Genomic DNA, 14,297 nt, shown 5'->3' with positions numbered 1-14,297 from the left:
TGGTTTGATTCAACCCTATGGAAATTGAATTTCAGAAGCACTAAACCTGATCCTTTATTTGCTTCTTGCTTCATTTCTCCATGTCGATAACTGACATCCAATGGCCTCAAAGTACACTGACGCATGTTCTCTAGGCAAGTGATCTAGAAGAAGACCCAAAGCCTCACTACCTCATGGCACTTAAAAACATCAGGAACTGTGATTTTGGTATTTTGAGTCTAAAAATCATCAGGTCTTAAATTTCAAACCACTTTTAAAAATTACTTGGTAGTACAGAAAATACATATTCACTGCGTAAGAACTGAAATGAAATACAATGATTTCCAAATAATCCCGAGTGGTATGTATTCATTTCCTACAATTTAAAAATAAAACAGCATGAGATTTTCCTAATGACATTTCCCAAAGACGGTACTTACAAGAGTGCTCTTCTGAGCCTCTGCCAACTTTGTGGCGATGAAGTACTGAATTGGCGCGAGGAGCACAATGACAGCTGCACCGACTAATGCGCTCGACCCGAGTAAATTATAGAGCAGGATCACTCCCATTATGATCTGGGGAGGAAACACACGGAAAAGGGAAAATTAATGGGGGTGTGGGGGCACTGCATGAAAGGACTCATTTTAAAGTGAAAATATTTCTTAGTTATTACATTAAGTTTATTTAGAAGTCAACTCAGCCATGACAATGGATTTTAGTGTGATTTATGTGGGGAAAGCTACGTAGTAGAGATTTATTTTTAGTATGATGATCTGTACAACTGGTGTCAAACCACTTTACTGTATGAAGTTGCAGAGCAACCCCGTAATGCTTCTGGCCTTCTAAAGCAGTCTTCAAATTTTTGAAACAACATGAAACTTTTCTTGAAAATGTTGTCACTCACCATAAATTTGACTTTCCTCATTCTCTTGGAAATGTACTAGATTTCCAAGGTGAGGAAGAGAGAAAGTAAGGGCAACATTATAATGTGAGTACAGGATGGTTGTTTGTGGTCAGAAAGGAATAATCTGAGCTCTTCACCTCCTCAGAGACCCCAGAAATCATGTAATAAGAAGAAGCCACCACCTAACTAAAACTGAAGATGCTGAAGTTCGAACCCCATCTTATCTCACTGCCCTTAAGTTTATTTCCTAAAGCCAAGGGCAGGCTGACTTAGCCTACACTCTCTGGCTTGTCACTTTCTTCTTCTTCCTTTGTTTTTCTGAAAAAATGTTCCCAGTAGTTCAGCTTACCATGTCTCAAAATGTTACCTAATGAACTGTACCCATGTAGTTAAGGCATTTAACCCACGCCTACGCCTACATGTCAAGGAGAACGGCTTATTGTAGCCTTCTAGAGGCAATGGCATATGTTAACTGCCTAACGAATTCGGCTCTTTGGGAATTCCAATCCAAACAAACATTTCCTTAAAGTCACCCACCATGCAGTCATTCAGATGTAGGCGGGGATTTTTGCTGCACTAAATTTTACCACATAGGAAGGTACCTAGTTGACCCAGGTATAAGTACATTTTGCTAAGATGAAACAAAACATATCTGATATCCTACATTGTGCCAAGCACTGTGTATGATACACACTTTTATTTGACTTGGATTTCCATTTGAAAGTAAAAAGGCAAACAATAAATATAGAAACTACCATATCTTCTTTATTATTTTATGCACTTTGGTAAATAGGGTATACAGGGATATAGATGACAGACTATTGAGTAAGATCTACAGTTTAAGCTTCATTTACAGGGTGCAAAGCTTGAAATAATTAAAAATATTCAATATCACAAAGTGGAAAATACTGAATTCATTTCTTTGGCGATCAAGGGGGAAAAACCCCATGTCTTTACTGAAATGCTATTTCATCAGAAATAACTAAATAGCTCTACAGTTTGTTAGTGTTTCTACTACCTTATGAAGTTTGACATTTTGCAATATATCAACTATGCAATTAAAACTATGCAATGGGTTAAAGTAATTGCTCTAGTTTAGAAATACTATAGGGGAGCTGGTCAAAATGAAAGAGAACAAGGCTTGGCTCTGTGACTTGCATAAATTTGGGCAACAATAATAACTTACAATTCTTGAGAGCCCATGAAATGTTAGGCACTGTGCTAAACACTTTACACATATTAACTTATTTAGTATTGACTATTCCAACAACTCTACGAGGCAGATGCTATCATCATTTGCATTTTACAGGTAAAGAAACAAATGTTTTAAGGGGTTAAACACATGCAAAAAAGGGAGAGAACAAATATTTAAACTCAAGCAATAAATATAATTCTAAATCCCTTTATATTAACCTATGTCATAGAATTTCTGAGTCTCAGCTTCCTTCTCTATAAGAAAGATATAACATCAGCACATTCAAAAAGTATAACTTTTACTGAGGTAAGTATCTTATACTCCTTTTGTTTGATTTCCTTTACAAATGAGAATCTTACTTATATTGATCTACCTGAACAGGCATGGCCCATAGATTGGGACACAGGAACAAGAACCACATGAGTTGATTGGTTTCAATGGCAACCAAGTTATTAATCTGTCCCAAGGTCATCTCACCCATGGATAAATTAGATGTAGAAAGTCTAAGGATTTTATTGTATATCATGGCCTGCAAAAAAAAAAAAAAAGAAAATGTATTTGAAGCTCTAAATTTAATGATCAACACTATACATATTTATTTTCATTAAAATAACACTTAAAATTGTTTTAAAAAGGGAAGAAACCTATAATGCCATCTTAAGTCCACCATTATTTTCATTTTAGCATAGTTACTTCCAATTCTCAACTAAATACAAACTTATCTTTTCTAGAGATATAACCAAAACATACATTCAAATTTAATCATAAGCTCTAGAACAGAGATAAGTAAATGCAAAGTTTCAAAATATTTTTCTTAATATAATATATTACTTAAAGGTTATTTTTAAATTCAGTGGGTTTATTAATTAGCTCTATGTTTCTTTTATTAAGTAGGTCCTAGAAGTGTTGATGTTATAATATCAATGTGAAAATGAAATGCAAAAGCAAAAACAAACCCAACTACCCTTTCTGTCACTGGCTGGTATGTGGCATTTTAAAGAACCAAAGATCATGCAAAGCTTGTACGTACCAGCAGAGCTCCACGGAGGTTAATGCCCGTCTCTATGGTTACATAGTATGAAGCCTGCAAAAACGTCCTTTGCAGAATAAGGGCCAAGAAAAGAAGAACTGCTAGAACATAAGCATTTTCAAGAAATTCCTTTGATGAGAGGATTTCTGAATACTTGTCCCAAAAGAAAAAAAAAAGACATAAATTAAAATTGGTCTTTTCATATACCAGTTGTAGTTTGTATTTATTAAATGATACATAATTTTTAGAACTAAAAACTCAGTATCTTTATAGTATATCCATGGAATGAGCCACAGAAAGGCAATTTGGGTTTTTTTTTGTAACATCCACAAAAACTAATAGAAATCAGTTCAGTGCATAAAATCCCAAACTGATCATTACAACAGCTGGAAATGCCTGATGGTAGGGAAAAAAATACATTTTAATTTTGTTAAAAATCTGAGTATATTTCTGCAAAGATATATTCTACCTTAGTAATATTGGTAACAGAAGTTAATTTAGACTCACTTAGAAGTAAAAACCACAAAACTGACACTTGGTCAGCAAGGCCAATGAAACAAAAATACAACTTCTGCAGCCTTATTATTTTAAAATAATTCTGCCGAATTGACTGTTTCTGATTTTCATATATCTTAGTTTATATTAATTAGATTATAAAATACATAACTTGGCTATTGATTTTACCTACATGACATTTCCAGTGATAAAAAAACAAACTTAGGAAAGCAGTTGTTTTAGTAGGAATATGACCTTATAGTAAAATCGGCTGTTTTTTGTTTGTAACAATGGCATATTATAATTTGTATGTTAGAAGTGAAGGAAAATAAGTACTCAAATAAGTACATCACGTCAGTATGAACACTCCTCATTTTTTACGGTTTAGACCCATTAAATTCTACTTCTGGTCCCTTCATCTTTCATGGGGATACATAAAATTTGTAAGTTCTGTTTCTTCTCAGACAAATGTGTGGCTAATATACATAAGGGAGAGGGACGACAGAAGAATTTTATGTGAAATTTAAATATCTGTATGTAATTAGGTAGTAGGGATTACTCCACAAAAGTAATAAGGTAGTAGGGATTACTTCACAAATATCTGCTTCACTTCAATAATGTCAATAATTGAACACTATTGTACGCAAGGAACTGGACTAAGCATTGTGGGCACAAATATGGACTGTTCACAGTCATTCTGTTTAAAAAGCTTTCAACCTAGAGAGATAAGCGTATCCATAAATAACATGCTTCATTATAAATAGCATTTATGTTAAGTGCCAACATGAATTAAACAACGTGTTACAGGAAAGTCAAATTCCAATGAGGACAATCCAAAGAAGATTCACTGAGAAGGCAGCATTTACTGCAGGGTTTGAAAATGCATAACATTTCAATAGGTTAAAAAAATGACAGGAAATCAGATTGAGGGAGTAGAAAGAAAACAGATTGAGAAACTTGAAAAGGAAAGTCGATGCATCTGTACTAGCATTTCTATCTATGAAACTAGGGAAATTAACTCATCTTAGAAAGAAACAGGAAATTTGTGATGATGTATCCTTTATTAAGAACAGAAAATATGAGATTATAAATTTATAACAGCAAATATCTTATATTAAAAAGCCCCCAAAATAGTAACATAGCATCTGATAAAGACATCATAATGTGACTTGCCCTTATCATTGTGAATCAGGATGGCTTTAACATATTAGAAAAAGGCAACATACGTATTAAAAATCACATTGCTAACGTTCTCGGTTATAGGCCTCTGAAAACGTGACTCAAACACCACCCCCCATGTACTTATGCATGAAAATTCTTTAAAGGATTGCTATAAAGACAAAATAAAATAACCAGTGTGAAATTTCCAATCATAATTTCTGGCACACGGTAAATGCCTATTCCATTTTTATAGGCTCTGAATCTGAGACAAGATTTTGTTGACCAGATTCATTCAATTAATACACAAATGCAATATATTCTCCACAATTACTGTTTTCATTTTTAAAAAGCATTCAATTCTTTATACATAAATCTGCTTGAACTGCTTATAAAACTGCATTAATAAAAAGTAACACTGTATTCATTAGACTCCACAGATGAGTGAAATCATTTGGTATTTGTCTTTCTCTTACTTGCCTATTTCTCTTAGCATAAGGCTCTCTGGGTTCATTCATGCTGTCGAAAAGGGTAAAATTTTTCTTCCTTTTAATGGTTGAGTAGTATTCCACTGCAAGCAAACTAGAGACAGACTCAGAGAGCAGGCTGACAGTTGTTGGGGTTGGGGAGCTGAGTAGGGTAGTAGAGGGATAGAAAAAAAAATTTAAAAGAGAAAAAGCTCATGGACATGGACAACAGTGTGATGATTATCAGAGCCAGGAGGAAAGGGGGGAGGTAGAGGAAGGTTTGGGGGAAAAATGGTGATGGACAGAGACTTAACTTGGGGTTGTGAGCACACAACGCAGTGTACAGATGATGTGTTGCTAAATTGTACACCTGAAACCTGTATAATTTTGACAACCAGTGTCATCCCAATAAATCCAATAAAAAAGTAACAATTATAATGAAATCTGCCAATGTTTCCTTTCAAAATCACGACAAACTTACTCCTGTTGTGTTATTTGTCCCATTCTGGGTTTCATTCACACGCTGCACTATTCCAGAAATACAGAGAGGTCCAGCAAAACCCAGTAAGTCAGCAAGATAACGGAATGTGCTACTCAGTAGAATTGGTCGCCCAAAAGCTCTATACATTGCTAGCCATATGGAGGGAGTCCGGTTTGGATGATCTGCTACTTTTTTCTGGGAAAAAAAAGCAAACAAAACAAAAATCCAGATGAACCAAAATAAAATGACTAGAGTGGCAATTACTCTTAGCCACCATGGAAATTTCTTCTGATATTTTTGATGATGTTTTAAAGGTTTATAAATAACTGCTAATGAGTCTCTTTCAGTGTAGTATACATGATTCTCTATCCTTGCATTCTATGCTACTGAATGCATGTTAATGATATAGAATAAAGTGTAACCAGCCCAGTTTTCAGATATTGTATTATTTTAGTCATCAAAACATCACCCGAAATTCTAATGGCTACAATAATTTTGATTCCCTTTGATTTGGTAACTGTATGGTTGTCACAAATATACCAAATAACTTAAGCCAACTCATGGCTTCACACATCTTTAGTCATTTGTTGAAAAGATTTTAAGAACTAAACAGTCTTCATAACTATGTCTTAGAGAAGAGGTGAATAGTTTTCTCACTGTGGCAAAGAAGCTAACTCAATGCAATAGAGTTCAACTGTGTTTTATATTCACTTCCTGTTAGATAAATAATTTGATTATTGTTTAAGTTTTTGATAAAAGTCATTAACACACCAATTTCAAGCTAATCTGTGTTATAAGAGTACTCAAAAACTTAAGCTATGTTTAGGCTATATTGTTAATCTTTACTTTAGTACAGTAGTTTAAAAAATATTATGCAATACTTTTTCCCAGAGGTACAAGCAAAGAGATGAGTCAAATTCATTTGTAGTAACCATTTCCTGCAACATTAATTTCATAATACACATTTTTGACCCCACACAGAGGTTATTTTCATCATTTACCATAAATGTTTTGTTGATTTTAATTTAGAACAGCCAAAAACTCGATAACTGATTCTCCATACTCTGCTCCTTTCCAGTTGTGAATACTCATACTTTTTTTTATTGTTGTTCGTGTACAGTTGTCTCCATTTTTCCCCCAACCACTCCCCCCACCCCAGCCATCCCCACCTCCCACTCTCAATCCTATCCCCTTTGGTTTTGTCCATGTGTCCTTTATACATGTTCCTGAAAACCCCTCCCCCTTTCCCCCCATTATCCCCTCCCACCTCCCTCTGGTTACTGTCAGTTTGTTCTTTATTTCATTGTCTCTGGTTATATTTTGTTTGCTTGTTTGTTTTGTTGATTAGGTTCCACTTATAGGCGAGATCATATGGTATTTGTTTTTCACAGCCTGGCTTATTTCACTTAACGTAATGCTCTCCAGATCCATCCATGCTGTTGCAAAAGGTAGGAGCTCCTTCTTTCCTTCTGCTGCATAGAATTCCATTGTGTAAATGTACCATAGTTTTTTGATCCACTCATTTACTGATGGGCACTTAGGTTGCTTCCAGCACTTGGCTATTGTAAATTGTGCTGCTATAAACATTGGAGTGCATAGGTTCTTTTTGAATTGGTGTTTCAGGGTCCTTAGGGTATAATCCCAGCAGTGAAATTGCCAAGTCAAAAGGCAGTTCCACTTTTAGTTTTCTGAGGCAATTCCATATTGTTACTCTTATTTTTAATTACACTAAAATCTGTAGATGATTGCAATATAAAATATATCTACTACTGTGGATAGCATACAGAATGAAAACAAGACAAATTGAAAAGATCCAAAGACTCTCATGTTTATATTTTTAAAGCAATTATAAATACTCAAAGAAAGTACCAGAAGAAACCAATTTTGGCTGACATATAACTTGGTACAGGGAGTAAGTAGGTAGAAGATGCCCCTTTATTCGATTTAGGTTCCTAAGTTTGAAATTCAAGGTCCAAATTTTAGTTAATAACTAAAGGATTTTGGTTTCTTAAAAGTCAGTTATTAGTGGATATGATCTAAAAGAAATTTAACAATCCCATGCATTGTTAACATTATATGGTAACAAGGACTAGACATACACTACATTGGACTTAATTCTCACTTTCCACTTGGTCCCAGAGCCAAGAGTGCTCTCTCTATCCCTACTCATGCATTGATGGGGCAACTAACACAACATACAGGATGGGGCAAAAACAGTTTTACAATTGTTTGTGTGGAAACCAATGCAATAATTACTGAACAATAATATAAGAATGAACTCTTTCATGTACTCACAATGTAAACCTACTTTTGCCCCCACACTGTTTCTGGTTTGTGTTCTCAGCAGCCCAATTAACATGACTCAAAACTACTGGGAAAGACAGAGAGAAAAAAATCTGCTCTTCCTTAACCATACATATGATTTATGCTTAGTGCCCTTATATTTAATAGCCCCATCCTCTACAATTAGCAACATAAAAAACAGATATTATGTTACCTTTTGTTCTTCATAGGCATCTTTCAGGCAAACATAATTTGTTACCGCCCTCATTGCTATTGGTAACTTTCCAATTGCCTTCAGATCAATAGGCTTTTTATGAGCAGATATGATAAGTGTGTTCATCCACCAGTATGTTGCTTTTGACAGTAAATTCACAAATGGTTGAAGAAATCTCACACCCAGATCCTGGAGGTCTTCAGGAGGCTTTACTTTCTGAGGATTCATGAAGAAAACATATCTCTGTGGCAAGAAAAATTCCACAGAATAACAATTACCCTGATTCTTTTTCATGTATTAAAAATAAAATTTTAATCTTTTCTGCATTTTCATTTCAGGGGGCCAAAATTGATATGTTCATACCTCTTTCCATCCTTTTCTGAAATATTTTTTAAAATATTTCCCTTTTGTTGTGAATAAATTAACTAATTGAATTCCAGAACTTTACATTTAATTCACTTGGGACTACTTCTAAAAACTCAATTATCCTTTTCAAACGATAACCATTACTAAAAATCAATAGTTTCATGATATCCTGTGATAAAGTCAACTAAATGAAGATCTTTACATTCTTTAGATTTTTAAAATGTGTTATCAGCACCACTGCTAATTCTGTTAGAATTTGTGGTCTGACTAATGTTAACTGACTGTTCTCCACTATTTATCGCAGCATGTGTCTTGCCATTCAGTGCACATTGAAAGTGCTCTGATAGAAAATGGGCATTGGAAAATCAACCTCTACAATGTCACACAACATAACTGGAAGCATTATGTGGTGGAAGGTACAGTAGATTTGTAATCACAGATTAGATATGAGTCTTGACCATGTACATGGGTATATAGCAAGAGTTATCTTTATAAAAGTTTTTGCAACAGTGAAATGAACAAATTGGATTAGATCGTCTTTTCAGTTTGCAATTTCTGATAATACAGTAGTTTGATTAACTACTTAATCAAACTACTTGGTTGGAATCACTCGTGGATGACGGAACTTCTGAAACTTCTGATGAAAACAATTTCATCTATAATTTGAATTAATCATAGTGTTTAGTGCATAGCAAGCATTCAATCAATATTTGTGAATGAATAAATAGATTCCAGGGTCAAATTAAGATTTCTGGAACATTAATGGTCTGAAACTTAGTGATTAATTGAGCTTTCTATTTATACATGTAGATGACATACATTTGTTAAATACTAATGATTTCTAGCTGACTATAATCTTTAATATCAGAATCTTGAATGCCGGGAACTAAGCAAAGAATCATCAGATACCTACTCTGACCCGAATGACGTTGATCTCCACAGCCATCAGGAGTCCGTTCAAGATGACCATTATGCCTGTGATGCAGAAGCGCAGATCTGACACTCCCCAACCAGACTGCCAGTACTTGACCAATTTTATGGTTTTTGTAATAAAGGCCATTACCCAATACAGGAATAGAGCTGAAAAAGAGAAAAAGAAAAAGATGCAATCTTTTGCTAATATTTTTTTAAAACTTCACTGAAATGTCAGTATAAATATAATCTTTTTAACAACAGAAGACAAGTTTAAATATTCTATTTCCAGATAATTGTATTTAAGAAAACATGTATGCTTTAGTGCACTTTTGGAGTCTTGAATTGAAGGTATGGTAATTACTGTGAAATGTTAGTACTCCCACTCTGATTATATGTGATAGAGGCAGACACAGGAGACATAGAACAGGAAAGTCTATACACTTCAGAACTTATGTGTAATTCTGTAGACTTCAAAATGGACTTTGTCTTCTAGTCTTGTTTTTTTTTTTAAAGCCTTTATTATAGGAAGAATTCACAAGTGGGTATTTGTGTAACCTAACCAATAAGTAAGTGTGTTTCAACTTCTAGGGATATGTCTAACAGTGCAACCCTGGATTATTGTGGAATCCATGTAGCTATGTGATAGGCTTCCTGCTTTACAAATCAGCATTCAATTAGTGACTCTTCTCCCTCAAAATGGTTTAAAACCCCACATGAAACCACTAAACACAGAGAACAACAATCCTACAGATCAAACCCAGCCTACAAGCAGTCAGGCAGGACTGGGATCTACACCACCTCACAACCACAGCCAGAATGTTGCAGCAAACAGAGATGAAAGCAGAGATGTTCCTAGAAATCTGTTGTGATGAATTCAGTATACTTTGAAGTTTGAATAAAGGTCAGTACAAATGAATAGAGGATGAGAAAGAAAAACTGTAAACATATATGAGGTAATCCAGTTTGGACAACACGTATCAAAGCCAGAATGTTGATGGATAATCACAACTTCCTTAGTGAAAAAGAACTAAATTGTCATTTAAGCTCATTGTACATCCTTTTTTTTTTTTTTTGCTTAAAATATAGAGATTGTCAAAATGGATTTAGAAAAAAATTAAAACAGGCCAAATTAGTATATGCTAACTAAGAGATTCACCTTAAATATAAATAAACAGATTGAATATAAGTGGAAGGAAAAAATATTTTCCTGGGGTGGTTATATTAGTGTCAGATAATGTAGACTTTAAGACAAAGAATACTATTAAAAATTTAAAAAAAATTTTAATAAAGACAAATGTGTCAATTTTTAAGAATTAGACAATTAAAATTCACATAGGTCTACTAAAGACTTGGACAATCTGAACACCATCAACCACATTGAATGGTTAAGTATTTATAATATTGATATTTAATCTTATAAAAATACACCCCCAAATCTTCAGAATATGTATTCTTGTTACGTGCACATAGCACGGGTGCAGACAATATCTTCAGAAAACAAGGAGCAACAAATTTAAAATACAGAGGTCATATAGAGAATGTTCTCTGATAACAATGAAGTTAAACTAAAAGTCAAGAATAATAAATGTGTTTTCTGTTGCTGCTTATCAAATTTTGACAGACTTAGCAGCTTAAAACAACACATATTTATTATCTCACAACTTCCATGGGTCAGGAGTTTCTATGGAGTCAGGCTGCCATCGATATGTGGATAGGGTTGCAGTCTCAACAGATTTCGTATTATATCCTCTTTGCCATAACTTCCTGGCCAGAATTAAGTCACAAGTCCCACTCACACTTAAGAGGATAGGATAGTCCAGGGTGTGAACACCAGGCACACAGATAATGGATGTAACCTTTCAGTCTTTGCACATAGCACAATATCTAGAAGTCTCCAAATAGTTGTAATTTAAACAGTGCATTTCTAATTAACCACATACTAAAGAATAAATCACTAGGAAAGTTAGAAAATATTTAAAGAAATTTTTAATAAAAATACTACATATTAAAAATTTAAGGATAGCTACTAAAGCAATACTTAGATAAAAATTCATAACTTTTTTAAATTTTATTTTAATCATTATTCAAGTACAGTTTTCTAAAGACAAGTCTAAAACCAATGATCTATGTTTCCATTTTAAAAGCTAAGATAATAGGATAATAGGATAAAGAAGAAGAATAAACAAAATAAAAAGATGGAAACAACAGAGATAAGAATAGAAAGCAATAAGATAGAAAACAAATAATTGAGAAAATTTTTTAAAAAACAACAAAGCCAACAAGGTTAATTTTTTAAAAAGATCAAGAACATTGATAAGGCCCTTGCCCGAATGACCAGGAAAAAAGAAACACAAATTATTAATCCTAGGAATGAAAGAAGAGTTATCACTGCATATACCAGGTACTTAAAAAAGAAAATCAGGGAATATCTTAAACAACTTTATGACAATAAATAGAAAACTGAGAGATTTGAAATTTATATTTCAAAACTGTAAAACTTTATTGAAAACTATTAAAACATTTATTGAAAACTATAACTTATCAACATTGAAATGAGATAAAATAGATTCTCTGAAGAGACTATATCTAATAAATAAATTTATAATTTAAAATCCTCCCTTAGTTAAAGGTATAGGCCCAGGTGACTTCACTGATGAATTCTATCAAAAATTTAAGGAAGAAATAAAATTAACCTCATGACTGTCTTTCAGAAAATAGAAATAGGGAACATTTGCAAATTCATTTGTATATCCCAACATATAAAAACTGGAAAAGATTGGGAGAAAAAAACAGACCAATACCCCTCACAACCTAGCTATAAAAAACCTTAACAAATAAAATCTTGCAATATATAGCATGAATAGAGTATGATGTGCAGCTTAGCCCAGAAACACATGGTTACTTTATCACTTAAAAAATTAATAAATATACATCGACAGAAGCACATTATCAGAAATATGTATCCCGACAAATGCAGGAAAAAATCTTTAATAAAATTCAGTATCTATCTATGATTTTAAAAAAACCTCTGAGAAAGCTTTGAATAAAAGAAAACTTACTAACCTGATAAAGGTCTTATATGAAAAGTCTATAATTAACTTTGTAATTAATTATGAAAGACTATGTTTTCCTTAACATGAGGAAATAAGCAAAGATTTCACTCTCCCCATGTCTATTCTACATTTTACTGATGGTCCTACCTAATGCAATATGGCAAAAAAGCATAAATTAAACTTGGAAAAGAAAGAAATACAATTGTCTCTATTTTCAGATGGTACTTGTTTATATAGAAAATCTAAAGAAACCTACAAAGCAATAATTAGAATAGGTGACAAGAATCAAGGTCAATATACAAAATCAACTGCATTTTATCAAATGATAGAAGCAAATGTAAATGAAATTTAAAATACAATTGCATATATATAACAGCAGTGAACCAAAATTGCTAGTATTACAATTAGTAAGACATGGAAGGCCTCTACATTGAAAACTATAGAGCATTGCTAAAGCAAATGAGAGACCCAAACAAATAAAGAATGAATTGTGAAACAATACTTTTAAGATGTCAATTATCCCCAAATTGCTCTATACATTCAGTGTAATTCCTATCATAATCTCACCAGTTTTATATATACACACACATGCATACATATATACATATATACACACATTATACATATATACACACACATAGATATACATTTGGTAGTAGAAAATGACAATCCAATTGTAAACTGCATATGGAAATGAAAAAATTTAGCATATCCACAGCAGTCTTGGGAGGGAAACAAAGAAAACAAGTTGTGTGATCATAATACATGACTTCAAAACCTCCAAAGCTACCGTAATCAGGACAAAAGGATAATGGCATAGAAAGTTCAAAGAATAAAAAATACCGAGTCAAGAAACAAATCATACTTGAACAGTTATTTGATTTCATTCTTTACACAGGTCCCAAGCAATCTGATAAGAAATGGAAAGTCTATTCAACAAATGGTGCTCAAACACATGAATACCCATTTGGAGAAAAAAGAACCTTGATACCAACCTTATATCATAGACACAGTTAACATAAATGAATCATAGTTCTCAAAATAAAAACTGATACTATAAAGCTTCTCAAAGAAAATAGAAAAATATGAGGGAATAATATGTTGAGAAGTCAAAGATTTAAGACACAGAAATCAATAACTATACATGACAAATAATGAATTATACTATATCAAAGTTAAAATCTTCTGCTCATAAAAATACCTTGTTAAGTAAATGAGTATGCATGCCACAGACTAGGAGGAAAATATTCTAAATACATGTATCTGATGACATATTAGCATCCAGTATATACAAAGCACTCTTACAACTCAATAATAAAAATACAACCAATAAAAAGTTGGCAAATATATATGAATAGCCACTTCATAAAAATAATGAATGGCCGATAAACTCATCAAAAAGGGTCAGCATCACTAGCCCTGAGCGGAAAGCAAACTAAACCCACGATGTGTTAGCAGTTCATACCCAACAGCATGGCTAAATTACAAAATTAAGAAAATCAAATGATGGTGAGCATGTGAACAACTGGAATTCCCACACATTTCTAGTGCAACTGGAAAGTAAACCACCTTGGGAAAAGACCTCATGATTTCTCACAAATATAAGCATTTACCTACCTACCCTACAACCCAGCAATTTTACTCCTAACTCTATACCCAAAAGAAATAAATGATATCCATCAAAAGACTTACACATGAATGATTACAGCAGCCTTTTTTTCCATGATAGCCAAAACCTGGGAACAGTCTAGGTGTAT

General features: G+C 33.3%; 1 protein-coding gene across 6 annotated transcripts in view; it reads right to left on the bottom strand.

Annotated features, from left to right (window-relative positions):
- The window catches only part of ABCC9 (ATP binding cassette subfamily C member 9), a 115,067-nt gene that overhangs the window by 85,271 nt on the left and 15,499 nt on the right, over nt 1–14,297 (bottom strand). For all 6 annotated transcript variants that reach the window (XM_036019261.1, XM_028532451.2, XM_036019264.1 and 3 more), the window contains exons 6-11: nt 9,486–9,652; nt 8,207–8,449; nt 5,710–5,904; nt 3,109–3,261; nt 2,452–2,607; nt 420–554 (exon numbers count right to left, since the gene is read on the bottom strand). In XM_036019261.1, coding sequence (XP_035875154.1) covers nt 420–554; nt 2,452–2,607; nt 3,109–3,261; nt 5,710–5,904; nt 8,207–8,449; nt 9,486–9,652 — 1,049 coding nt within the window. The remainder of the gene's footprint in view (nt 1–419; nt 555–2,451; nt 2,608–3,108; nt 3,262–5,709; nt 5,905–8,206; nt 8,450–9,485; nt 9,653–14,297) is intronic.

This window comes from Phyllostomus discolor, chromosome 2 (assembly GCF_004126475.2).
Source record: "Phyllostomus discolor isolate MPI-MPIP mPhyDis1 chromosome 2, mPhyDis1.pri.v3, whole genome shotgun sequence".
Classification (NCBI taxonomy): Eukaryota; Metazoa; Chordata; class Mammalia; order Chiroptera; family Phyllostomidae; genus Phyllostomus; species Phyllostomus discolor.
Note: the sequence above shows the minus strand (reverse complement) of the source record. Positions and strands in the feature narration are given on the sequence as shown.